Genomic DNA, 27,912 nt, shown 5'->3' with positions numbered 1-27,912 from the left:
CAAACCAAACTAAACAAGCACAAACAAAAAGAAAACCAAAAAAAAGAGCTTCCGAGTTAAAAGCAGTACAAATTAAGATCATTTCTATTTTGGCAAATACACATCACAACATCTCTTATTCCTAGTTTTCTTCGCTCATGACAACGTTGTCAATCCCATTATCACTCATTACACCTTTCAGCATTGCATGAAACTGTTGTCACCTAATTACTAACAAAAGAAACAATAACAACTCAATATTCATCATCATACCAAACATATAAAATGCATTCCATCACTCTTTCCTACCAACACCTCTTCTCATCTCCAAAACCACCCTTAACCACCGGTCCCTGACCCATCACCGCTCTCCTCCACCTGATGGGTCAGCACGTCCGTCGTGAATCATACCCTTGTGTCACGTCCTCCCGCATTGACTGCCTTGGCCACCAGGCCTCCCGTCGCCATGACCTCATGGTCGCCGAGGCTGATGATCTTGCATGGCCGTTTGAAAGAGTTACCAACCTCGACGACGAAGAGGTCAGGGAAACGGCCTATGAGATATTTTTCACGTCATGCAGGTCGTCCCCTGGGTTCGGGGGACGCCATGCACTCACGTTTCAGTCAAATCATGAGAATAATGGTGGTAATGGAGATGGTGGCAAGTTGAACCAGGTGGTTACGAAGCCGACGAGTAGGGTGAAGAAGGTGTTGGGGTTGAAGATGTTGAAGAGGTCGCCATCTAGAAGAATGATGTCTAGCATTGCGAGCAATGGGGTGTCTTCTACACCCTCATCACCGGTGGCTGGAGCGGGTAACCCGTTTTCACATACTCTGCCACCGTTTAGGCCGAGGCGACCTATGACGGTGGCAGAGATCATGAGACAACAGATGAGGGTGACAGAACATAATGATAATAAATTAAGGAAGACCCTGATGAGGACACTAGTTGGCCAAGTAAGTAAACTAATATAATGCATAAACACAATATTTTTGTTTTTGTTGTCAAAGTAATGTTGATAGGCATGGAATAGAATGAAACATAATATATGAATTGAAAAAAATTATTTGAACAATATTTGTTTCTCTTAAAAAGGTAGGTGTCTATAGAAACTAGTTTATTTTATTGTCTCTTTTTACCTTTAAAGTCTGCTAAACGATTAACTTATGAGTTCCATGCAACTTTATTTTTAATTCTTCAACATAAGTGAAGGACTTGTTAAAAGAATTTATAATTTTCTTGAAAAATGAAAGTAAAATTGGAAATATAAAGACAATATAAAAAGCACTTTGTGTTTTGTTATTAACATATTATGATGAATTGATGATCTGCTTCTTAAATGTTTCTGTGAAAGGAAGACAATTATTGAGTGTTATAAGCAAACAATTGAGCATGCTTACATATTTAAGCTTTTTGAAGCACATAATGTGGTAATTATTGGTATACTAGTAATGAAAATGACATGCATATTATCCAAAATGAGCATAATAGAGAGTTGTAGCTATCGCTACCTGATTTTGCAGATGGGGAGAAGATCAGAAACAATCATAATAGCATTGGAACTCCTACGCCATCTAAAGCCATCAGAATTCAGTGATTCTCAAGAATACCACATGTGGCAAAAGAGACAGCTCAAAGTCCTTGAAGCAGGGCTTCTTCTCTACCCATCAATCCCTCTAGAAAAGAACAACTCATTCTCTATGCGCCTAAGAGACATTGTATCCAATGGTGAGTCCAAACCTATAGACACCGGAAAGAACTCGGATACATTGAGAACTCTTTGCAACTCTGTGGTTTCTTTGTCATGGAGAAGCGCTAATGGAACTCCTACTGATGTTTGTCACTGGGCTGATGGATTCCCTTTCAATATTCATCTATATACAAAACTTCTTCAATCTGTTTTCGACATAAGGGACGAGACATTAGTCCTTGATGAAGTTGATGAGCTACTTGAACTCATGAAGAAAACTTGGTCTACTTTGGGGATAACTTTGCCTATTCACAATGTATGCTTCACTTGGGTGCTTTTTCATCAGTATATTGTAACTGGGCAGGTTGAACCTGATCTGATTTGTGCATCACATGCTATGTTGAATGAGGTAGCGAATGATGCGAAGAAAGAGAAGGACTCTTTTTATGTTAAGATTTTGTCGTCGGTTTTGAGTTCAATGCAAGGTTGGGCTGAGAAGAGGTTGCTTAACTACCATGAGTATTTCCAGAGAGGAAATGCTAACCAAATCGAAAACCTTCTTCCTGTGATGTTGTCTGCCTCCAGGATCTTAGGTGAAGATCTTACAATCACAGATGGAGAAGGTGAGGAGAAAGGTGATGTAACTATAGTGGACTCATCTGGTGACCGTGTCGATAAATGCATCCGTTCTTCCATGAAAAATGCATTCGATAAGGTGTGTACATTTTACGCATTAGATAAACAACTTAATTAAGCTCTAATTCAGTAAGTTTATTGAAGATTATTTTCATAAGCTTCTCTAATAAGCTTATTGTGATCATAATGTTCAGGTAGTAGAGGCAGTGAATGCCAAGTCTTCTGAATATGAAAGAAGGAAAGAATTAAGTGAAGTTCTGATTCAGTTAGCTCAAGAGACCGAAGATTTGGTGATCAAGGAAAGGCAACATTTTAGTCCAATACTAAAGAAATGGCACTCATCAGCAGGTGCAGTTGCAGCATTGATGCTACACACATGCTATGGACAAGTGCTGAGGCAATACACAAGTGAAGTTACATCATTGACAAGTGAATCAGTCCAAGTATTACAAAGGGCTGGGAAGCTCGAAAAAGTTATAGTCCAAATTGTGGTTGAAGACTCTACTGAGTGTGATGATGGTGGCAAAACAGTTGTGAGAGAAATGGTTCCTTTTGATATTGATTCAGTTATATTGAGTCTTCTTGGAAAATGGATAGATGAATCATTGTACAAAGGCAAAGAGTGTGTGAAGAGAGCAAAAGAAACTGAAGTAAGTTTTCGGTTTATGTTCCTTTTTCCTTCATCACAAAGATTTGTTTTTTATTATGGCTGATAATTTTTTTGGTTCTATTATTGCAGACTTGGAACCCAAAGTCCAAATCAGAACCATTTGCACAATCAGCTGCAGAGCTGATGAAATTGGCAGCCACAACTGTTGAAGAATTTTTCCAAGTTCCAATAGCGATTACCGAAAGTTTAGTACAAGATCTTGCTGATGGATTGGAAAACCTCTTCCAGGACTACATGATGTTTGTTGCAGCATGTGGTAAGCACTGTGAATTCATATAACAGTAACACTTACCCTTTTAGGTACAGAGAATATAAGATTTTAACAAAGTATGTTAACTTATGACTTTGTTTTAACCTTACTCTCTTTCAGGTTCAAAACAAAATTACATTCCATTACTTCCCCCGCTTACGAGATGCAGCCGAGACTCAAAATTCATGAAGTTCTGGAAGAAAGCTGCTCCATGTAGTTCTGGTTTTGAAGAGCAACATTGCGCTAAGAGAATACATGAAGACCATCACCACCTTCCTAAGCCATCAACTAACCGTGGAACACAACGCCTCTATGTTCGTCTCAATACCTTACACTATCTCATTACTCATATCCACTCTATTGACAAAGCACTCTCTTTGAACCCTGGAGTTGTTTCTTCAAACCACCTACGTTTCGCAAATAGCCGCAGGGCTCAAAGCAACAATTCTTCTTCATACTTCGAATCAGCAAACTTGTCCATCGTAGCAGCCTGTCAACATGTCTCAGAAGTTGCTGCATACCGCCTCGTATTCCACGACTCGAGCTCAGTCTTCTATGACAGCCTTTATGTTGGTGGTGTAGCCAGAGGTCACATAAAACCTGTATTGAGAATCCTCAGCCAAAATATCTCACAATTGACTACAAGTCTGATTGATAGAGCTCAACCACTGGCATTGAAGGAAGTCATGAAGGCTTCCTTCGACTCATTCCTAATGGTTTTGCTCGCTGGTGGAAGCTCCCGCGTATTTTATCGGTCTGATCATGATATAATCCAAGAGGACTTCGAACATTTGAGGATACTTTTCAGCAATTGTGTTGAAAGTTTGATAGCAGACAATGTGGTGCAAGGAGAAGCTGCAGTGGTGGAAGGAGTCATTGGACTAATGGGACAAAATACTGAACAGTTGATGGAAGATTTCAGCATTGTGACATGTGAAGGAAGTGGAATGGGTATCTTGGGAAATGGTCAAAATCTTCCAATGCCTCCAACTACAGGAAAATGGAACAGATCAGACCCCAACACAATTCTGAGGGTGTTGTGCTATCGAAATGACCGAGCCGCAAATCAGTTTTTGAAGAAAACTTTCCAATTAGCAAAGAGAAGATGATAACAAAAAAGAGAATATTGTATCTCTTGGTAAAGTTGAAGGTCAAATATCCAAATTGGCAATGCATTTTTGTTATGGAATTATGTGCCTTATAAAAAGGAAGAACTTATGCAACTGTGGAGAAGGAGAGGGTTGTATATGTTTTACTTTTTTGGATATTTGAGGTGCAATCACCTTTGTTTGGAAGGTGAGGGAAGAAGAAGAGAGGTTTGTATATGAAAGAACATTAAGTTGTATCGATGGAAAACAATGCAATCAAGAAACCAAAATGTTTTGTTTTCATCATTAGGCATGTTCTATGTGAGATTGCTTAATATGAATCTTAAAAAATTTGGAAGAAAAAGAGAGAAGAAAAGAAAGATAGTTTTCTGGTGTAGCATATTAATATATATAGAACCAATGATCATTGTTTACACTATTGAAGGACAAAATTGCTTCACATTATATGAACATGTATGATAAGGATGTAGAATTTTCAACATGTTTATTAGAAAACAAATCACTAAAATATTTTGCATACAATAAGGAGCAGAAATTTATTCTACATTCCACTAATAGTAATTTGACTAGAAACTTTGCTAGTAAGGCCTAAGATGAGGTAAAGAAAATGAATACATTTATAGGACAATTTCAAATGAAAAATGTGGACTAAAGTGTAAGAGAAACTGTGGCACAATATGTTGCTAGCATGACAATTGCTTCACATTATATTGTACCTGGAAGAGTCATAAAATAAATATTGTTTTGTAACAAAAGTAGTTTTCTGTTGAAGGGTAGAACCAGCATCAATTTGTGCATACTACAGATAATTACACATGGCAACATGGTAGACAGAGACGGGTGTGGAAAATATATGGTTTAGGAATCATTTTCAGGAAGAATTTCTTATATTTTCAGGAAGCATTATGAATCATAAAACTTCTAAATAAAAAGTATCATAAATCATTGTTAACTTCCTTATGCTTATTGCAGGTGGAACCGCATATTGAAGCAATAAAATAAACTGGTGTAGTGGTTAATGCCAACACCTTAAACTGGTTGGGCAATGTATCTAACCACAATGATCCCTGCAATATGGATATATTTGGATTTTACATTTAGACTCCACATTAAAAGGCAGTTTGTGAATTATGTTGTAAGGAATGAAAAGGGAAATAGAAGACTTTAAAACCCTAAAATATGAAATACACTTATAATATATGACCTTAAAACTCTCTATTTTTTCCTTCAAAACTGAACTTGCAAATAAACCAGAAGACTAGGAAAGAGGTGCAATGGCCTAAGCCTGAATATAAAAAGGGGCCAAAAAATTATATATTTATTTTACTACCCACACTTAATCTCCTATATGGATGGCAATAGGCACGGGCGAGAACGGGTAGTAGTTACCTGCTACCCATTTCAAAATAGGAGAGCATTACCCATATCCGTCCGTATCCATACGGGTACACACATACGGGTTTTTCGTGGGTATTTTTGGGTACCCATGGGCTATGAAGCACGGATTCGTCAAACACCTTCACGTGTCGGTGTCCGACGCATATCCGACACGGATACGTTCAAATTCATGAAGGATACGTATCTATAGAGTATCCAAAAATTAAAAAAATAAAATAAATAAATATTAAGACACGTATCCGATTCGTTTTCAATAAAATATAAGATATATGGATTCGTTTTCAGTAAAATATATGATATATAGATTCGTTTCCAATAAAACATGATAAGATAGATTCGTTTTCATTAAAATATGATAAGATATATTTGTTATGGAGGACAATGATTTTAAGATAGATTCGTTTTCATTAAAATAAGATAAGGTAGATTTGTTACGAAGGACAATGATTTTAAATTTCCATTATATTTGTTTACTTTGGATATTTTGATTTACACTTATAATTTTATCATATTTTATGTATTTTTATTATTTTATACGCGTATCCCTGTACGTATCGTATCCTCTATTTTGGAAAAAATGTGTGTCAACGTATCGGATACGTATCGTACTCGACACATGTATCAATATCCGTGCTTCATAGCCCATGGGTACAACAAGTATTCGCGAGTTTTCTATATTATAAATGAATTTTTTATTTTTTTACTTCTATTATGTTTCAAATGAGATGAAACTTAATTATTTTTGTACTTTTTGATTGAATATTTGACAAAAATGCTAAATTTATTGGTGTTTTCTATTTGTGTGATTTGTTGTTCTCATTTCCTTAACAAAAAATATATATTTTATTTGCAAGACATGTGTATTTCTAGCCATATAATAATATGTAATAATATTTGTAGGGTGTTTCACAACCAAATTCAATAAAAGATATTAACAGAGTAAAAAATGTAAACAAAGTAAAATGAAAAGTTGTACATATTGTAATGAATGTTAAGATAATGTACTTTTTTATTTTAATTAAATATAATATATTAATCATATAAATAACGGGTAACCGTGGACACGGGTACCATGATACCTGTACCCGCCCGTATGTACTACGAGTATTTTTAAAAACTCGTTGATACCCATTTGTAAAACTCGTGGGGTACCCATTTGTGCCACGTACCCGTGCTCATACGGGTTTTACTTTCAGGTATTCACGGGTACAGACTTTCCCCTATCCCTAATCCCCTAGTTTTTTCAATTATGTTAGTGATTGTTGCACATGATGTTTTTATAGATTGAAGAGTAAATTACATTGACACCCCCTGAGTTTTAGTGAAATTACACAAACCACCCCTCACTTTTCTACACCTACACAAACCTCCCCTATTTTTAAACTTTTATTACATTAATTACCTCTGCCTAAGAAATAATTGTAATCGTTTAAACAAAAAATGTGATAAATGCAATTAAGTTAAACAAAACATGATATATTGTGTAGACAAGTCTAATAATATACAAATCAATATATCTTTATTATTTTTTGTTACAAAATGCATCAACAATTCTAAAGAAATATTGTTTAAATCGCTCTTATAATATTGTGTAATGAACCAAAAATAATAAAGAAATATTGACTCATATATTATTTAGACGTGTCTCCACAATATGTCATGTTTTGTTTAATTTAATTGCATTTATCACATTTTTTGTTTAAAAGATTACACTTATTTCTTACGCAGTGGTGATCAATGTAATGAAAGTTTAAAAATATAGGAGGTTTGTGTATATGTAAAAAAGTGAGGGGTGGTTTGTGTAATTTCACTAAAACTTAGGGGGTGTCAATGTAATTTACTCTATATTTAATCTATATTTAATGTAAATACATTAACTTTTTAATGATTTTTATTAATAAAAAATAAGTTTTTTGATAAACTATGGGACATTTTTCGTGGCCTAGACTATGTCAAGTGGGGACTTACATACTTCACAAGGAAATAAATTTAAATCATGTCGCGGATGTGAGAATTTCATTGATGAGTAATAAGTATTTTTGTAATTTCTAGATATGAGATTTACCTAATTCATGACTAGCATGTTGATTGACACTTTCTACTTATTGACCTGTATTCTTATTTTTTATATATATTATTCTTGTGTTACATTCTTTAAATAAAAATAATTTAATATAAGAAATGTTACATAAAAACTAAAGATGTAAGAAGATTAATCAAATATAAAATTGAATAAAAAAAAATAAAAAAAAGAAAATATATGGAATAATAATGATGTATTATGAAAAAGAATAAAAATAATATTTGAAAGTTTATGATGGGAGGAGTTACAAAAGGGTAATTTTGAAATGTAAAAAATTATATAATAATAATTATTTGTAGTTTTGCCTTTATATATAGTATAAAAGTATAGATGTAAAATGTTTTCGCATAAGATCTACACTTATTAATATATACTCAACAATGTTGTTGAATATTGAATAGTGTTAATTTATGATTTTTTTCAATTGTAACAAAAATCAATATATTGAATTTTAACCAAAGTTATTAGATAATAATTTTTTGAAGAGTTTAATATTTATATATACTAGTGTGTACAGACACTTCGTGCTTTCCGGTAAATATTACATGATATTACATATTCAATTTTTATATATTTCATTTTTTAGAATTAGAATGCATTTGTTGTGTTGTGTGTACTTTATATTATATTTTTTGTATGTTCATGATAATGTTTAATTTAAGGTGAGATATGTGATTAATTTATGGTGGTTGCTTAGGATTATATGATTTTTTGTAAAAATTAAATAATGTTAAGGGCAAAACAGGAAGTGGAAATTATACCATGAAGAAAGTTATTTCAAATTTTGGCTTTATATATATATATATATATAGTATATGTTTTGAATTTTTTTTTAACATTGAAGTTTGAAATTGATATTAAGTTTGACTTTAATTCAAATTTAGTGTGTGAAAAGTATTCTATAAACACCATACTTTTGAAATAGCATAAAACATTAAGGTGGCGTTTCAAATAAACAAATGTAACTTTGTTAGTTATTCAAATAAAAGTGTTAACCAATATTTACTTAGTAGTTTGAAAATGTCAGCATATGGTGGCATTTTAAATATATTAGTGACTTACTTTACAGTATGTTTTGGCATTTTTGAGATTTATTTTATAATACTTTTCATTAGAGAACCATGACACTTTGTACTTTTAAAAACCAATTTGTCATTTAACTGTCTAAAGTAAAATGTAAAATAGATCAAAATACAATTTTTATTGCCTTTATTACATACTTAGGAAGAGTTGATATCCTCTGGGTGGTAATCACAAATATCCAAAACAAGGGGTATAAAAATGTTAGGAAAGGGGAGGGAAAGGATCAATAATAGATTTAGGTGCCAAATAATCTTTTCATTTGACAGAATTTGTGTGTAATGTAATCAATAGACAAATAAAATAATCAAGCAACTAATGCCAATAAATAAGTTCAATATGAAATGATTAAAGTTCAATGTATAAGGTCATAATGTATTGTATTAACTTATACTACTATATATTATTACACATGCCAAACGGGCCCTACGTATTTAATATATATGGAAGGAAATTTTTGGTTCCATTCAAATTCATGAGAAGCACATCCATGTTTCTCATCATATTGTTTATTATTCATGAAATTTGAAGAAGTGCAAAACATGTTAACTCATAACTATTATACCTCTTTCATTTTTTATCTACAAATATCAGTATGTTAATATTTGTTGAGATTTGAACCCACAATCTCTTCATTTCATTCTTTAAATCTTTCAATCTAACCATTGAACGATGTTATATTTTCCTACTATGTATTATTCTTAAACAAAATATATAATTATTATAAGCATGACTTCAAAATAAATTTCCCTGTCTATAATTTTTTTTCCAAAGACATAATTGGAGTTATCAATATTATATGAGCCCAATTAAAGAGAAGACGACTATAACAATTCCATTGCAAAACATGAGGCTAAACAAACTTTATTGGCATAATATGTCTGAGTGTAATGGTGTACCAACAGTTGATCATTTCCCATTCTTTTTAACTAACTAATCATTTCTATTTATGGGATGTATGTATATCCTTCCCAATAAATGTGACCACTACAATTGTTTAAAATACAAATAACATTTTATCACTTCGACTTGTTATAATTAACGTAAATATTGTTTTTACTATTCAATCATTTCTATTGTTCCAAGGAATACGTTCGGGTCAATCCATCACAACCACAATGACGAATTGGACCCAAACACTGGCTCGTGCAAAACCCGAACTAGTATACTCACATTTTTCATTACATATTCCACAACTAGAATAACAAAATACTATTGGCGCTGCATCCTTTGTTCTTAATGTTTTTTCTCCATTTCTTTGTAAAGAAAGACTACTCTCTCATGTTATATACTATGGATGTTCCTATGCACATTCCTATATATATTTTTACTTGATTGTTATATACTTACTGCTTGTATGACATTAATCTTGGTATACTTACAGAATCTCAAAAATTATTTTTAGGCATGTGCTTCTTGTCCCAGTAACCTATAATTTTAGGCTTGTCGTTTTTCTCTCGGAACAACCATACTCATTCATGTTTGTCTCGTACTAATTTGACTGATATATGATATTTTTCATGTTTAAGAATGAGTCTAAGTTTAAAACTGGCTAGATCAATAGATAAATATGCCTTCTTTGTTCTTCCAATATGTCATATGTTCAACCTTTTTAGTGTTTCCTTCTTCCGACTTTTATTTATTCGTTCATATAATTATCAAGAACCTTTGTGTACTAGTTTCAAGAGTTTTTAATGTAACAACTTTGCATATAAAGTTGAACTGTAACAAAAAATACATTATCATATAATTTAGTATACATTAAAATCACACATTTTTTGTTTGATGAATCATTATAATCACACATACTCAATGATGTTACCTGTGAAAACTGAGTATATTACATTTCAAATATAATGAATATAACGTTTACCATTAAAATGTACTTTTATTAGAATCTTTAATATGTCTTCATGTGTAAAAATTAGAAAAACTATTTTCACCATTTTTCTTTTCTCAAAAAGGAAATTATCCAATATGATGTATACACATGAAGTGCAAAAGACACTTCTGAAAATAATGCCGTCTGCAATATTTTGCTTAACGTTTTGGCGACACTTTTTCTTTCAAATGTTTTCTGTATTTTAATGTGTATAACAAATTTGAACAACCTTTTCTTTTTTGATAAAGAGAAAGGGGTAACAATAGCAAGAAGGAGAACTTGTGTAACTCTTCTTTCATTTTTTTTAAAAGGTTGTACAAATTTGATGGATAGAGATTTAAACCCTCACTCCAATCTATAGAGTACCAACAATTTCCTCAAACACATTATTACAATTGTTAGTGACCACTCATTCATGGCCACACATTCTCCTTCATCTTTCCCTATAAGGACCATTTGAGGACCTGAATACAGAATAACCATTGACACCACCTGCCATATTCGAGTAATCTGGATAATATGAGTAACCACCATTCTCCGAGTTTCTCATACCCAGATATGACAGATCAGAACCAGCCACCTGCCATTGGTTTGGAACCGACCCATCTACCTGCCCATTGACATAGGGTACCGTACTTGTACGTGGAATATAGACCCTCGGTGAATCAAAATGCCCACTAGACGATGAGCTATACCCTCCTTGAAACCGATGATCATGATGGTAACTTCGTGATCGCTCGAACCTGCAAGAACTGGCTGAGGATCCCAAATTATCATCTGCACCTAAGTCTCCAGGACAAGTGGACTGTCGATTTAGAAGCTGTGCTCTGCGATCCAGTGGCTGGAATAGTGAACTAGCCACCTGCGTCTTCCCAATAACATGTTCATCATCAAGCAGGTCATTGATAATATCAAGGTGTGGGAACTCATCCACCAAAAAACCTTGGTTCTGACGACCAGATGTGCAGGCCGGGAACTCAGTCGACATGTTGCCCATAGATCTACTGTGTAATGGCCTGTACAAATCATGGTTCAGGACATCATTAATCCGGGAGGGTTGATCATAGTGCATTCTTCTGCTCGCTTCCCTTTGAGAACTCTCCATCCACTGGGGACCATTCTGCAGGTTATCATATGAACTTATACCAAAGGGAACACCAGATTGGCCAGCATTAGAATTCATTCTGTCAGAGCTCTGCGGTAAGAATATTGGTGATGGCACCATTGAAGATGGTTGAGAATAGCTAAGCGATGAGTTTATTCCAGAACTTGAGGAGCTGGAGTAGGACAGACTGGCAGATCTCGAGGTCACAGGGTTCCCTATCATCGCATTTTTGTAGGACCGAGGAACATGACTATGAGTAGCAGGTAAGGGATCAGGACCCAACCGGCCAGCTGCACTCACTGAGCGTGCAAGTTGGGGAGCTGTTTGAAACATTGAGACAACTGGAGCTGTTGGCCTGGGACCAGGAACTAAAGGAGCACTAGCAGGTCTTGACAATGATACAGATCTGTCAGTTAATTTTGCAGTTGAAGTCTCATGGATCTCAGATTTGGACAAGGTTGTTACTTGTGATGTAGAATCAGAAAGTGCAGATGCATCTTTATCTGTCAACAGGGAGACACTTAAAGATGTTTTCTTGACATGAACAGGATTGACAGTAGCGGTAGTTTTATGTTCTAACTTCATTTGAACAGATGAGGATAGGCTTGTAGGAGAACTTATAGGTGAGGATGGAAGTGTTGATATCTTCTCTTTCTGTAGACTTTCATTGTCAACAGGTCCCTCTATCTTAATGTGGTCCTTGATGCTATGTTCCTTTTGTAGTGAAAGAAGAGCCCCCTCTTCCTAACAATTAGAAAAGTAAATGCCGATGGCATCAAGTTCAGATTTTAATAGCACTACAGATACAGGCTTCAGTATAAAATTGAGAATAAAAATAGTATTGCAGGAAAACAGCAAGCTTAAAACATAAAACAGGCTTAAGGAAATCTTTAAAATCAAACATCAAATCAATCATAAGCTTTACAGCCATTAAAATCTGATCTCCCAGTAACTAACTTGAAAAAAGAACAGATCCTATAGCTTCATAAATAGAATTGTTAGCAATAAAACCAATCACGAATCTTCCCCAAACAATAAGTCAATAAGACTAATAACCTAATATTAAAACTCTCCCCAGTCAATCTTGAGTTACAAATAGCAAACCGATTAACAGAAAACAAAGAACTACCGAGATTTAAATTCAGAAGGGGAAAAGACATATTTATAAGGATGTTCAGGATAAACCAAAGGATAAATCATTAATTAGGGTGTAGCAAAAGCATGGGTTGTGATAGGGATAGAAAGATTAAGCCTATAATTACAAATGTATATAGAAGAGGAAAGAGGAAAGTTTGGCTAAATGAATAAGCAAAACTCCTTCGTTACCTTAGGTAGTTAATTCGGTTAGGCTTTAAAGGCTATAAATAGATGGGTGATTGAGTAGTTAGTTAGTTAGAGAATTAATCATTTCTGATTTAGGAAATCAGAGAAACCACTAGGATTCAGGAATCCTAGCAGTGTTCATGTTCATCATCTTCTTGTAACTACTTTCTTCTATCAATAATAAAATTCATAGAACCCCTACAGAATCCTACTGATTCTGTGTTAAGGGTATTCTTCTTCCTATCTTCTTGGGAGGAATGTAAAGCCTTGGGAGGAAAAAAGCATGAGTCATTTCACTTCAATGTATCCAATAGGAATGACAGAAGAGTGGAAGAATTTAAAATAAATCATTCTTCCATAGTATGTGATGGAAACAAGACAAAAACGATACACATTTTTCCCATGATTTACAAAAAAGCAAATCAATCTCTCTAAACAAGATAGGCATATAGAAGTTCTGGCCAATTTGTTCTGAGACTTGCAAACTCAAATTCTTTTCAACTATTAGCAGATGGAAAATAAACAAGGGAAAACAAGGTGTTCCATATTTTCCTATAATTAAAGACCTTTAAATATTCATACATCTTTTGAAATTATTCTCAATGAGCAAACTACTCTTCCTCCACCTAAATTGTGAAAAAGGTAAACCTACTAGATAATCTAAGAAGAGAAGGCAACACTTAAAAGAGAAAATTTAAAGGAGGAATATGACAGATATCGGACACATATTCAATAATCACAAAAGTCATCAATAAATAAGCTTCTAAGAGGAACATATTATAATAATTTGACAAGTATTTCCAACAAGGGTGGAAATGAGAGCACCTTTCTGACAACATGCTGCTCGGCCCACTTTAACCTATCTTGCAAGGAGAGGGCAGCACCCTCAGTTACAGAGTCATCATTATTATCCCCAGCTTTAGCTGCAGAACCAGATGGCTGACTACCTATTTCATTTGTCCAACAACCCACATCACATGGTGCCTTCCCTCGGTTCTTTCTTCTACAGATGAAGAAGTGCCAAATCAAATTAATACACACAATACATCATTGATATCCATCCACACTAAAGAAATATTAAGCTGTACATTTACCTGTTAGGTGACTTTTGGAATTTATAATTTGAAAAGGAGTTCCCGTTATAGGGGTCATTCATGAATACTGATGGCAACGAATCAGTAGAACATGTTGAAGAACTATCATCGATTGCGGAACTGATCCTTTTCTCAGACATTCCATTTTGTAAGGATGAAACTACAACTATGCCATTGTTACTAGCCTCAGTTGGAGAATGAATTTCTGGGGCATCAATATCCCAATTAACTGGAATAGCATCTCTGTCTTCTGAGTCAGGCTGAAGCACTACAGAAACTCCATCTGCAGAGTCAGACACATCAGAAACATCTTTCATGACATCAGGCTTTTCAGACAAAGTCTGAGCTTCTTCTGTGGCATCAGGCTTTTCAGACAAAGTACGAGCTTCTTCCATGTTAATATTCTTTTTCTCATCAACAGCATTGGCTTCATGGTTCTTGTCATGGACAGCCACAGTAGTCCTCTCCTCCCTCGCTTTATCCTTTCCTTTCCGATTGTTTCGTTTTTGTTTGGCCTGTAGTGAAAAGAAAGGAATATCAGTCAGCAATTAAAAAGGAAATCAAACAACTCCCTAACCCCATGCATTATCCCAAAAATAGCAGGGATGGCAAAGGGAATCGGAATGTCATGAGAAAACATCTTGGAAGAATTGAAGTTTAATGTTGCTTGCGCAGTCATTTCCAATTCACGAAAAATTAATTTGAAGAGTGGTTGTTACTTAACATTGTTGAGATGATTGAAATAAATAGAAGATTGTCAAGAATTAGAAATTCTATATCTCATTAGGATTAAATATATGATTTATGAAATCATATCATGTATTTATCTATCTTAATTTTCCCTAAAATTAAGGGATTCATGTCTGGACTCTTCTACTATAAATAGACAAAGTTGAGTGCATACAAATCACTCATGCGATTTAGATAAACAATTTGTCTCTTTCAAGTTGGTATTAGAGCTCCCGTCCTAAGGGTCTAAAAAAGGGGAATCCAAGTGATTCCACTCCTGCTCAACTGTTTGCACCTGCTTTAGATTCACCTACACTTTCCACTGAATTACCCATCGCTCTTGGCAAAGGTATACCCTCCACTTGCAATGCTCATCCCATATATAATTTCTTGAGTTACCCTCTTTTATCTCCTTCCCATTGTGCTTTCGTGTTTGCTATTTCCTCTGATTCTATCCCTAAAAACTATACATAAAGCACTTTCACATCCAGGGTGGCACTAGGCTATGATTGACGAGATGACAACTTTAGAATCCAATTACACTTGAGCTCTTGTCCCTCTTCCATCATAGAAATCTACAGTGGATTATAGATGGGTCTTTGCTATCAAAGTAGGCATATATGGTCAGGTTGATCATTTAAAAGCTTGATCGGTGGTGGCTAATGGCTATACTCATCAATTTGGTACTGACTATGGTAAGAATTTTTCTCTTGTTCCTAAAATGCCTTTTGTTAGTCTCTTTCTGTCTATGGCTAGAAAAGGTTTACATGGAGCAACCACCTGATTTTCTTGCTCAGGAGAGCCTCATGGATTTTTATGCAGGCTACATAGGTCATCATTAAGCAGTCTCCTGAAGCACGGTTCAGCTCTGTTCTCCAGAAGTTTGGTATGATCTGTAATGAAAAGACCACTATGTACTCTATCAGCATTCCTCCTCTAGTCAATTCATTCATCTTTCAAGTTTATGTTGTTGACATTATCATTACTAGCAATGATCATGATGAAATCAAATGTCTCAAGCATTATTTATTTCAACACTTCCAAACGAAAGACTTGGGACTATTTATTACTTTGTTGGCATTGAGGTAGCTCGATCACGTGTAGGTATTGCCATATCCCAGAGGAAGTATACGCTAGACATCCTAAAGGACACATGAATGTTAGATTGTAAGCCTAGTTATACACTTATACTCCAGTGGATTCTTATGTTAAACTTACGTCAGATCAAGGGAAACCATATTTGGACCCATGAAGATATCGAAGACTTGTAGGTAAACTAAATTATTTAACTATGATCAGACCAAATATATCATTTGTTGTTAGTTTTGTAAGTAAATACGTTAATTCACCACTTGACAATCACTGGGATCTAATTGTTTGAATCTTAAATAAATTAAAGGGTCTCCTGAAATGGATTGGTCTATGAGAACGAAGGTCATATTGATATTCTCGGCTACTATGATGTAGATTGAGATGATCGCCCAAATGATAGGAAGTCAACTTCAGATTATTGTGTTTTGAACTTTTCATTGGTGGCAACCTTATCTCATGGAGAAGCAAGAAACAAAATGTTGTTACAAGATCAAGTGCAGAGGCAGAATATAGAGTCATGTCTCTTGATGCGGAAGAACTAGCTTGATTCAAACTTCTTCTCTTGAGTTAAAGTTTTGCAAAGTTGAATCTATGAATCTTATCTATGATAATCAAGAAGCTTTATATACTACCTCTAAATTCTAATTTAGTCTTTCATGAATGGAAAAAGCACATAGAGGTGGATTGTCATTATATTCACCAAAAGGTAATTGCAAGGGAAATCAATACTTCATTCTTAAATTCCAAGGATCAATTAGCAGATATTTTCACTAAGTCTCTCTGAGGTCCAAGAATATCATATATATGTGACAAGTTGGATGAATTCGACATATATGATCCAACTTGAGGGGAATGTTGAGATTATTGAAATAAATAAAAGATTGTGGAGATAATCAGAAGATTCTAGATCTAATTAGGATTAAATATGAGTATCAAATCATATTATGTATTTATCTATCTAATTTAAATTCCCTAAAATTAAGGGATTCATTTCTGAACTCTTCTACTATAAATAGAAAAGGCTGAATGCATACAAATCATTCAAGCAATTCAGATAAACAATTTGTCCCTTTCAAGTAACATTATTCAAAGACTATTGAATAAGAGGGTGAGCCTCAATGGGTTGTTGCCTTGTGACCTGGACACAACAGGTTATCTTAAATATAGGCTCTTTGCTATTAGAGGTAAGGTTCTGAACATTTGCCCTCCACAAAACCTCACCAGGTGGGAGTATCATGCACAAGGCAACCCTTTTTTATTTGAAGACTGATGAATAGGTTAGCCAAAGTCCGGCTAAATTAACTAGATAAGTTGGTTAATTGTCCATAAACAAGACTGTTTGGGTCAATAATTTCAAATTAATATTTATTAAAAGGGAGAGGATCCACATACTCCAAAAGTAAGTTAAAAGAATCTACTCCACATCTTAACCATCCATGATTCTATTCTATGAAATCTAATAGTTCAGATCTACTCACTAATTCAAAGCATTGGATTTTCCAAGAATGGATGGTTAAAATGTGGAGTAGATTTTTAACTTACTCCTACAGTAAGTGGATCTCCTCTCTTATTAAAAAGTCAACATAAAGCAGCAGAAGTATAAGCCTTCTCAGCTCAAGTGGACAGTGATTTTTTCCAAGGACTTCATCAAATTCAAACATGCTATTCATTACAAAGCAATAGTCCTAATATGTAAAATTACCCACTACTGCAGCCTGGGCTTCAATACAAACTCAGTAGCGGTAGTAGCTAACATACATCACAAATTAGCTGTGACTTAACCGATACCATAAAAAATAGTCATATATTACCTGCATTTTCCAAGTCTAGCTACTAGATAATTTTTATATCTCAATTGTTCTCATCCACAATGCATGTACATTAGTTTAATTTCTGTTATAAAATCCGAAAGTGATTTAATCTGATAGACAATATTAATGAAAATCACAGACAATTGCATTTTAATCTGATAGATAATATAAAAACCCATTTAGCTAACAAGAGAACAAGACAATGCAGTAGCATATGTGATATGTCAAGTCAACACTTGAATGTCTAAAGATCCCTTGATAACAAATTTCAATGTGTGCCATACCTGTTTTTTCTTTGACTTCTTTTCCCTGTCATTGACCCCACGTTTTGCTTTCTGATCGCTTTCAGCTTGCCATGCAGCCTCTTCTTCACGGATCAGCTCCTCTTGTTTCTTTAGAGCAACAGCTTCCTGGTAGGCAATTTCAATTTTATTGCTGCACCCGTGAAAGTAAATAGTGGGGTATTAGAATATCTTGGTAGATACATATATAATACAACGAAATCCAAACCTTAGTAAGACTAAGTGAGGCCTAAAAGTACCGACAAAAAATAAGTGGTACATATGTAGTAAAAAAAAATTATCACACTCTTCAACTTGTAGAGAGGTTATATATATGTGGCCCAACCATTTGGAACTCCTCAATCTTCCATATTTCAAATAACTTCCAATTGTATGTTGAGACGACAATATTACAGAAAGCGAAGGAATTTCAAGCTCATTGATAAAAGGGGAACATGACTTTTAGATAAGGTAGTATTCAGCCTTGGGAAAAAGGCACTTGAAGGAACTCGACTGAGACTATATTATGCAACATATTAAGCTGCATCCTCTATCCTCAATTAGACACAATTGTAGAATTTTGGCCAAAACATGGAAGAACGCTCAGCTGATGCCACACCCTGTTACTATGCTAATGTCTGAGCAATGAAAATAGCAGGCATCACTAAAGTAAATTTTTTGACTGTCATTAGAGAATGAATCAAGGTACTCAGAACACACAAGGCATGCTTACATGATTTGCCTAGAGTTATACTCAAGGTGCATGTTTAAGTCCGGTTGCATAATGTCACATTAATTTTGAACACGAATTAAGCTATTCAAAAATCAAGAGTATATAAACAAAACATCAATTTTAAGAAACTTGAAAAGTACTCATTGAAATTAGAAATCGTGGTCACCAAGAAAATGTGAGAAAGAAAAAGAAAGTGATGGAAAATGTTGAGGAGAAAGAGAACCTGATCTGAACATAACTATCATTTTTATAAGAAAAGAATTATTATTAGAGAAGAAGGGAAAAAGTTAAGAGAGGATAAGAAATCCTCCCAAACACAAAGAAACAACTACAAACTAATCAAAAGGGACCTGCAACAAAGCATGTCAATCTCCCTACATATCTACCATATTAACCCTGCTAAAAAGCTCATGGGATTTACACCAGAGCGAGGCCAAAAATGTACCCCAATCCCAGAGACGAAAAGGAATCATTGAAAATTATATTCTTCTTTTCCAACCAAATAAACCAAAGGACTACAAAAAACAGAACACTGCCATAGAACTTTGCCATCTTTACCCGAACCAAAACCTCTGAACTTAGCATCTAGAAGCAATATAGTAGAATAGACCAACAGAATTTCAGTTTGCACAAACTAACTGTACACATGAATAACTTGCATCATAATACACTTTAACAAGTACAGAGTAATTTCAAAACTATTGCACATATTACCTGAATACATGGGCAAGGACAAATATTTCCAAAGTCCTGCGACCTAACTCTGTGAGGCGCCTTTCATCACATTCTATAGAGTCTTTATTGAAATCCTCCCCAGAGTTTCCATCCTGCAAAAATAGTTGAAACAGGTTTATTAGCAAGAAAAAAAATACTACCATATCTATATAAACTTCTTTGCACTCATAAATTATAAGCTCCCAGGTTACTGAAGATAACATTCTTGGGCTGTAATATACGTCAACTACCCTAACTAGGCTAAAGTCTTATCTTTTTAGACTATTTATTTAATACTACAACATATATGGCATGACAATTGTTAAGGTTCCATCTTTAAACTAATTGAAAAGAAAGAAGTAGTTCAACATGTATTTAAACTATGCCTAGGATAACGAAGTAGGCGATGTAAGAATTACTTTTCAACATGCCCCCTCCACAGAAGGATATTTTTTAGCCCATGACAATTGAAGAGAGGTTGGGCTTTGACTCTAATACAATGTTAAGATTTTATCTCAAAACAATTGGTAATAAGAGGAATAGTCAACATATATTTAAACCATACCTAAGAGAATGAGGCAATCAATGTAAAACTCATTTCAACAACAACCAATCCTTAATCCACAAGGTAGGGTCGGTACATGGACCGAATAACGTCATAATGCTCTATCATAAATCATGTTCATTCACAAAGCATTAATCTCTAAGCCTTTCTTAATGGTTTCGCAATAGTTTTCTTGGTCTTTTCTTCTTCTAGGAATTGAGCTAACCTTCATTTGATCTACTCTCCTTACGAGGACTTCTATCGGTCTTCTCCATACATGTCCAAATCACCTAAGGCGCAATTCTACAATCCTTTCTATAATAGCAGCTACTCCAACTTTCTCCCTAATGTATTAATTTCTAATCCTATCTTGCCTAGTGTGTCCATTCATCCAATGCAACATTCTCATCTCTGCTACATGAAGTTTATTATCTTTTTGACATTTTAAATCCATCATTCAGTCTCATAACATTGCAAGTCTTATAGCCATGCAGTAAAATAGAAGGTGTATAAGTATTTATGCTTATTAGACACATGAATTATATTATTCTAAATAAAAATAAAGGACAACAGTATTCCATTTAAATATTTTGCATTACTCTCCTCTCGCACTGGGATGTCCAATTTATTCTGTTATTTGAGGTTTGCTGCATAAAAATCACAGCATGCCTTAGCTTTCAATGAAATACTCTCATGTTATGTTTCGTTTTAATTTCAGTGCCATTCATTTCCAGCCTCAGATAGTGTTTCCAGCCCCTAATCCCAGCAGACATATCTTACATTTTGGGTACTTAGAATTTTGAGCATTTATGTTTATGTATTATCATATGTTAGCATTTTAACTACTATCTCCTGTATAGAAATCGTTCCTCAATCCCCTATGCTGATAATGATCTGTGCTATGGAGTTCTTGAGGTTGACTGCTTCGCACCACAATCTGGGACTGACTACTATGCTATCAATATATAGTTCCTCATTTACTTTTGCAAACATGAATCTACATCTTACCTTTGTACGACTTTGAGGACCCTTCTCATCTTTTGGAGGCAGTGGTTCTGTAGCAGCCCTTTCAAGTAGCAGTAAAACATCTTCCACCAGTACAAACATATCATTCTCGACACGAACAATTGGTGCTGGCATTTCTTCAGCATCCGACATTTTTACCCTACTTTTCTTGCACTTAGGCTGGCCCTCAAGAGCCTTCAATCCACTATACAAGGAGTCCATTACCAAAGTAGAAGTGACTTCTTTCTCTATAAAGAAGTGTTTTACAACAATTTTCAAAATTACATCTGTCTTCTCCATAGACATGCTGTGTCTAGAAGTCTGGTCAATTTCCCGCCAGAAAGCAAAGAAGCTGCACATATTGCAAATTACCATTTGAATAGCCAACAAAATCAGACAGGCAACTTGAAGGTCTTACATAAGTGGCAACAAATGCTGATATATTATATTAAAAGTAGGAAACAGTTTACATTCAAATAAAATGACAGAAAAAAACAATTAAGTGAGCCTGAATTCCTGACTTTTATGAGGTGGCATTTTTGAACAGGGTAAGAATTAAGGCACACAGCATGTGACAAAATAGATTGAGACATATACTTCATGAGATACACTTTTAATGGAGAGCACACAGTACCTTGACCACCTAGCTTTATCCTCTATCAACTTCCCGAGTTTGCTTCTCCTCTCCTCAACAAAACGTCGGCAAATTTGTTCTACATTTGTCAAATATACCCTAACAAGTTCCCTCCTATACTGATAATCAAGGCCACGAAAAGGTCTGTCGGATTTCTCCCTACACATCAGAAACAAAAAATAATATCACATATCTGAACCAAGATCTAAAAGGCAAAATGCAAACAAACAAGATTATCCTATGTGAGTAATGTGACAGCCAGACAAGTTTCACAAGGGAAAAAGTAAGAACAAAACTCAATTTATTGGAGAAATACTAGGCAATATAACCTTAGAACATAACATGCAAGCAATGAAAGATAGTCAATGAACTTTTTACTTTTGTTAGCTGCTTTCTCCCAGGTCACACAGAACAATGCAAACCAGTTCACAGTCATAAAAATACATTGGAGAAACTATTTTTCCATGTGCTTAATTGGATAAGCTTTACTCACCAATTCACAAGGGGGGAAAGCACATTGGAGAAAAAGAGGTTCTGGTATTTTTTTCAAAAAATAGATGAGATAATTTCTTCAAATAACTCTTTCTACCAATTCAGCACAAAATTGTAAGGGCAATGTATTTTAACCCACAATGTATGTTCATTTTTTTTCTCACCTTGCACAAAATGATGCAGTTCATAAAGAATTCAGCATAGAGCTTCAATTGTTTTAAGTAGGATAGCAAATCATATTTTATTATATAGCCAACATATCCAATCCACATAAGTGTAGCAAAATCAAGATTTTAAAAACAAAGAAGACCATATACATGTTAGGACGAAGCACTCTACAAAAATAACAGGAGTTAATGCAAAGAGATTACTAACTGCACTTGAAAACATTTAGGCTCCAAATCTAATTGTGAATTTTTTAATATGTCTCTGTAGAACAAAAGTTGCAAAAGAGTTTGTACAAGTGGTACGTTAATGTGTCAGAATGCTACAACAACTTAGTATTGCTAGTCGAAGAATCCAATCGGAATTCTGGAACAATCAAAATCATGATTCTCAAAATTCTGATATAAATTATCCAATTACATGAGTTAATAAGACATAAGCGTTCACTTAGTGAACAAGATGAGGAGCAAACAAGAACACATCAACTCACCCCTGATACAACCCATACGAACAAAAATCAAGCCTTAGTCCCACTAGTTGAGTCAGCTAAATGGATTGAACAATGTCATAATGCACTATCATAAATCATGTACATTGACAAAACATTGAAACTTTCATAACTATTTCAGCTATGGTTTTTATTAGTCTCCCTATGCCTCTAGAAATTAGTTTAACCTCCATTTGGTCTACTCTCCTTACAATGACTTCTAACGGTCTCCTCCATGCATGCTCAAACCACCTAAGTGTGATTCTATCATATTTTCTATAATAGGAGCTACCCCAACTTTCACCCTGATGCATTCATTCATAATCATATCTCATCTAGTATGCTCACTCATCCAACACAACATTTTCATCTCTATTACATTAAGTTTATTCTCTTGTTGACATTTTACTGTCCAACATTCAATTCCATATAACATTACAGGTCTTATAGTTATGTCATAAAATTTCTCCTTAAGCATGAGTGACACCTTTCAATCACATATGAACAAAGAAACAAACTGTCATGTGCATACACATACTATTTAGAGAAGAGAGAATGGTGAAGGAAGCTAAGAAATTCAATCAATATAGAATGATACACAAGGGCATTGGAACAAGTTATGAATATGTGCAGTCATGAGGCTTGTCATACAAACATTAGACTAGAAGCAATGCCAAAGAAGAAAAACACTGAACAGGCCTAGACAACATAACACTACAAAACATCGGCGCAACAGCTTAAAGGAAGATCTAGATGACATGGATGGAATGCAACTTACAACCCCGGCAATAAATGTTATGATAATGGCATGAACTTGTTTAGACTCAACTTCAAACGGTTAGTATTTGGCATCATAATATCATCATTTCTTGCTGGTTTTCAATCTACATAAAAGATACTGAGAAGGGCTAACCAGATAACCACTCTGACTAGTAAATTACAAAACATTAATATACTCTTTCTACATAAGAAAACAAATGAAGTTGAAAATTGTGAAAAACCTTAATTGCTACCACATCTGTACAAAAGATATCATGTAAACAATTCTAAATAACATAAACTAAGCATAGAATACCTAATAATTTGAACTTGAGCTTTTATTATCAGATTGTCAGAAGTGTCAACAAATCCGTCATACACCTTAGACAGCTCCATGAACTTTTTCCATCCCCAATCATGCTCCTTCTTCCAAAATCGATGCAATGTATCTGCAAAACTCAAGTACAAGTATCTCAATACTGGATATAGAAAATTCGTTAATTCCTGTAATTAAGGCCATTATTAGCCAACATACCTGAATATTTTGATTTCTTTGGGTCTTTATTCACCACAGCTATTGTAAATTGTGCAAAATGACTCCATCCTATATCACCACAAAAGGAAAAGGAAAATGAGCCAAATACTATGGACCAATTGTAGCAAATAAAATTAACAATCATTAATACGATCTAAGAAAGATCAAGAGTTGAACCTGGAAGAAGTTTGTCATGATTAGCTACACACAGAAACAGCGAGAGATGATTGCAAACATCACAGCCTTGTGGATAAATTAAAATATACCTGCCACACAACAAAGAATGATTAGGTCAAAAAATCAAAGCTAACATTGTCCACAAGTATCAGGTCATGACTCATGCGAACTACCTCAAGGGCATGAAATCTTAGAACACTTTTTTATAGTTCCTACAGAGGAAAGACTGTTCACAAGTGGGATAAAAGTAAACAAGTATCCTCCGCTTGTAGTATGACAAATTAGCATATGATAGATATGGTCACAAATTCCATGTATATGTCAGAAAATCTCAGATTATTGGCAGAACCTCTAGACCGTTCCAGGGTGTTCAAGTGCAAAAAAAAATTATTTTCCAACTCATTTATCAAATGGAGCTGCTACTTGCCATCTTAATAAAATTCTTTGGACAAAGCCCCACCAAATGTCAACTCTTCTATTTAGATGCTTTAATAGAATTAACACAGCAGGTTTACAGGTCATGTAAAGCTCTTCCCCCATGATATGTGTGAGGTATTGTGCTCTTTACCTGCTGCCTATATCCAATGACAAATCTATTTATAGAGAATACAAAGCATGCTAAGTCCTTGGGCTAATTTTTGGTTACTAATTATGGAAATTTTGGTCAACGTTTTGCTCCACTGATGGTTCTTCTTCTCTTATTAATTTCTTTGTTTATAAAAAATATATTTTCCCTACTAACTTGGAACGTGTGAGATAAACTACAAAAGTAAAGTCATGTTTTGTTAAGATTCAAAATAAACTAATAAAATCATGTCATGATTCACTCAAGGATATAAAAGCATAAGAACATGCATATAGGTTTAAAGGTGTATGCCAAAATAACGCGAAATAGCAAGAATAGTTAAGCTCTAAAAGCACACCAAAAGCCAGGCAAGTCCAATAAGTTATCAAGGACCTCATACCATTTGTAGCCGGCAACCTCAAATGCATTACTGCGTAGTTCCCTTTTTGTAATCTGAGAAAACTTTTCTATCTTCCATGTATATTTTCCATATAACTCAGAAGGTTTCATCCCTGTGAAGAGGAAAACAGCTAAAATTTTGTCGTACTTCTTCATGAAAAAATTAATATTTGACAACTAAGAAATAACAATGGACAGATCATGCTGGACTCAAGAATTAGAAAAGGCTAGATTAAAACATCAATCATCCAAAAGACAAAAATCTGTTTTCCAGGCATGGGAGACAAGCTCCTATAGAACTCCCCCGCTCCTGCGCCTGCCTACAGAACGTGTTTATATGGCAGTTGGCACAAAAGCTTAACACCTTAATCTATGTTATCATGACTTGTTTTTATGGCAGCTGACACTGAAACCCAACCTATGCTATTATGACTTGTTTTCTTCCAGTACAATAATCTATATCCCTTTAAAACTTATGAAGACTCCATTGAAACTGCTAGTAGTATATCTAAGTGATGATACATGCATGCAATAAAACAAAATGAATTTAATATATATATATGCGTAACAAAAACAGAAAAAAGAAATTTACCACAGTCATCTTCGTCACCAGCGTCCCAGTAAGGGGGTGAAGTAGATGTGACTCCATTCTCCACCTGCTCAGAAGACCGCCACTCTGCCAATGCTTCCCCGGAATGATAACGCTGCCCACTCGACATTCCCTCCACAGACTTTCCCACCCCAGACTCCTCACTCACAATCCCAGTCATTCTGTGATCGAGAATATTTTACTGATACCCCTCTTACAACACTAACTGAATAAGAACCACACAAACAAATCCAAATCAGACCTTAAACCCTCCCATTGCATCACAAGACAGTACATCAATCCAAAATGAAAAATCCGCAGAAGATAAATCATTCACATTTTGAGTATTCATTTCCTATTGCATCAACACACATCCATAGTCACCTAATACACGGTTCTCTTTGGTACGTGCATGGGTACGTAGTACACAGTATGCTACCCTTATCAAATATTAGGGTATACTCAGTAGGATTTCTAAAGCTCTCTGCACAACTATTTCTAGTGCCACTTCTTGTAGGTTTGAATCAACTTTGGCTTCACCCTAGGAGAAATACCCTAGCATAAAATTATTTCTTGTTTGTTGTAACTCATTCATATAGGTGATTGCATATCACCAAGTACTTTTTTTTCTTTGTTCTTTCTTTAACTTAAGCTATAGGTGAAAATATGATTAGTTAATTATAAAGAACCAATTCGCAAAAAGAACCATGAATTGGTATGCAAGAACCAATTTGTGGTTCTCTATGAAAATGAAAGAACTGTGTTTCAATGGGCACATCATATTAGCACAAATTCAAATGCCAAAATGTATAATCTACCAATAGAAAACCAAAGAAAACAAAACTCATATTAATTAACCTAATGGAACCAAACACAAACATCAATAAAAAACCGAAATATATCAAAAGTGAAATCAACCAAACCAATTAAAACGATCCAGAATTAATAATTAAGAAACCAATCACAACAAGATTACAAAACCAGCTCTATGAGGTCAAAATGCATGAAAACAATAAACCGAAAATTCACCTTAACAATCAACGCCGAATTAAAAAAAGAAGATCCTAGACCATTAATAATTCCGAAAAATGCAATGATCAAAATCCAAACCAAGAAAATAGGAAAAGGAAAATGAAGATGAATTAGTGGAAAAGGTAAAAGGTGATGGATGGAATGAAGAATTGGGAGAAGAAGAACCTGGAATCGAAGAGCGGAGGTTTGTGAAAAGAGGAGAATCAGAAACCTGAACTGAGATTTTAGAGAGATAACGAAGAAACAGGTTCAGCACAACAACAACAACACAGAAGAGCAAAGGCCTAACCAAAAAACTAATAATATTTTTTTCGGTTTTTTAAGAGGAAACAAAATGTATATAGTTATACGTATTAGTTTTATATATTATTACCACATTTTTTCTCTCAAAGAAATCATACAAATAAATAATAAAATAAATATGTATAACCTTTGTTATTACACATTTTTTTAATGTCATAGTTTCCTTTTTATTTTATTTTATTACATTATTTCATTTATTTAATTTAAATTAAACATATATAAGAAGTGAAGAACCCTAGCCGCCACAGCCTAACATGTAGTAATTTCTCAATAAAATTGTTTATATATTCTATATTATTACTTTTTTATTATATAGTCAATTATATCATTGACAATATTTATTATCTATTCGATGTCAGCCTGCATTTATTGGACGGATATAATATGAAAAAAAATGTTAATTAGTTTAAAATTGCATGTCTAGAATACATGTTTTACCTATCAACTTTTCTACCAGGCAAGATGGGATGCAGGTGGACATTACAATTAGAAAAGCTCCTCCTAAAAGTTAAGTTGTAAAATGTTTGAAGTAAATTTAACTATTTTTGTTTATTAATTATTTAATT

At 34.3% G+C, this 27,912-nt stretch overlaps 2 protein-coding genes across 4 annotated transcripts; one reads left to right on the top strand and one right to left on the bottom strand.

Annotated features, from left to right (window-relative positions):
* LOC109360595 lies at window positions 284-4,615 on the top strand. Its single transcript, XM_019605598.1, has 5 exons — window positions 284-936; window positions 1,504-2,385; window positions 2,501-2,956; window positions 3,046-3,232; window positions 3,347-4,615. The coding sequence occupies exons 1-5, from the start codon at window positions 361-363 to the stop codon at window positions 4,333-4,335; spliced, it is 3,090 nt and encodes a 1,029-aa protein (XP_019461143.1). The 5' UTR covers window positions 284-360; the 3' UTR covers window positions 4,336-4,615.
* Window positions 10,961-27,349, bottom strand: LOC109360594 (MATH domain-containing protein At5g43560-like). 3 transcript variants are annotated; one of them, XM_019605595.1, is made up of 13 exons: window positions 27,209-27,349; window positions 26,015-26,237; window positions 25,424-25,535; window positions 24,459-24,547; window positions 24,282-24,350; window positions 24,063-24,195; window positions 21,844-22,002; window positions 21,213-21,561; window positions 19,661-19,773; window positions 18,217-18,367; window positions 14,301-14,815; window positions 14,032-14,209; window positions 10,961-12,627 (listed from the first exon to the last, which is right to left on the bottom strand). In XM_019605595.1, exons 2-13 carry the CDS (start codon window positions 26,190-26,192, stop codon window positions 11,212-11,214), a joined length of 3,462 nt encoding a protein of 1,153 aa, XP_019461140.1. In that variant the 5' UTR covers window positions 26,193-26,237; window positions 27,209-27,349; the 3' UTR covers window positions 10,961-11,211. The 3 variants fall into 3 exon arrangements, with proteins under 3 accessions (XP_019461140.1, XP_019461142.1, XP_019461141.1); XM_019605597.1 differs by having other exon boundaries at window positions 26,015-26,193; XM_019605596.1 differs by having other exon boundaries at window positions 27,255-27,336.

This window comes from Lupinus angustifolius, chromosome LG11 (assembly GCF_001865875.1).
Source record: "Lupinus angustifolius cultivar Tanjil chromosome LG11, LupAngTanjil_v1.0, whole genome shotgun sequence".
Taxonomy (NCBI): domain Eukaryota; kingdom Viridiplantae; phylum Streptophyta; class Magnoliopsida; order Fabales; family Fabaceae; genus Lupinus; species Lupinus angustifolius.
Note: the sequence above shows the minus strand (reverse complement) of the source record. Positions and strands in the feature narration are given on the sequence as shown.

Excerpts from the sequence above, each read along its gene's own strand:
- LOC109360595 (XM_019605598.1), top strand. The coding sequence starts at position 361 with ATGGGTCAGCACGTCCGTCGTGAATCATACCCTTGTGTCACGTCCTCC. Across the intron at positions 2,386-2,500 it reads TGAAAAATGCATTCGATAAG|GTAGTAGAGGCAGTGAATGC; the intron begins GTGTGTACATTT and ends CATAATGTTCAG. Across the intron at positions 2,957-3,045 it reads AGAGAGCAAAAGAAACTGAA|ACTTGGAACCCAAAGTCCAA; the intron begins GTAAGTTTTCGG and ends CTATTATTGCAG.
- LOC109360594 (XM_019605595.1), bottom strand. The coding sequence starts at position 26,192 with ATGACTGGGATTGTGAGTGAGGAGTCTGGGGTGGGAAAGTCTGTGGAG. Across the intron at positions 24,196-24,281 it reads AAAGAAATCAAAATATTCAG|ATACATTGCATCGATTTTGG; the intron begins GTATGTTGGCTA and ends TGAGTTTTGCAG. Across the intron at positions 14,816-18,216 it reads AGAAGTCAAAGAAAAAACAG|GCCAAACAAAAACGAAACAA; the intron begins GTATGGCACACA and ends TTTTCACTACAG.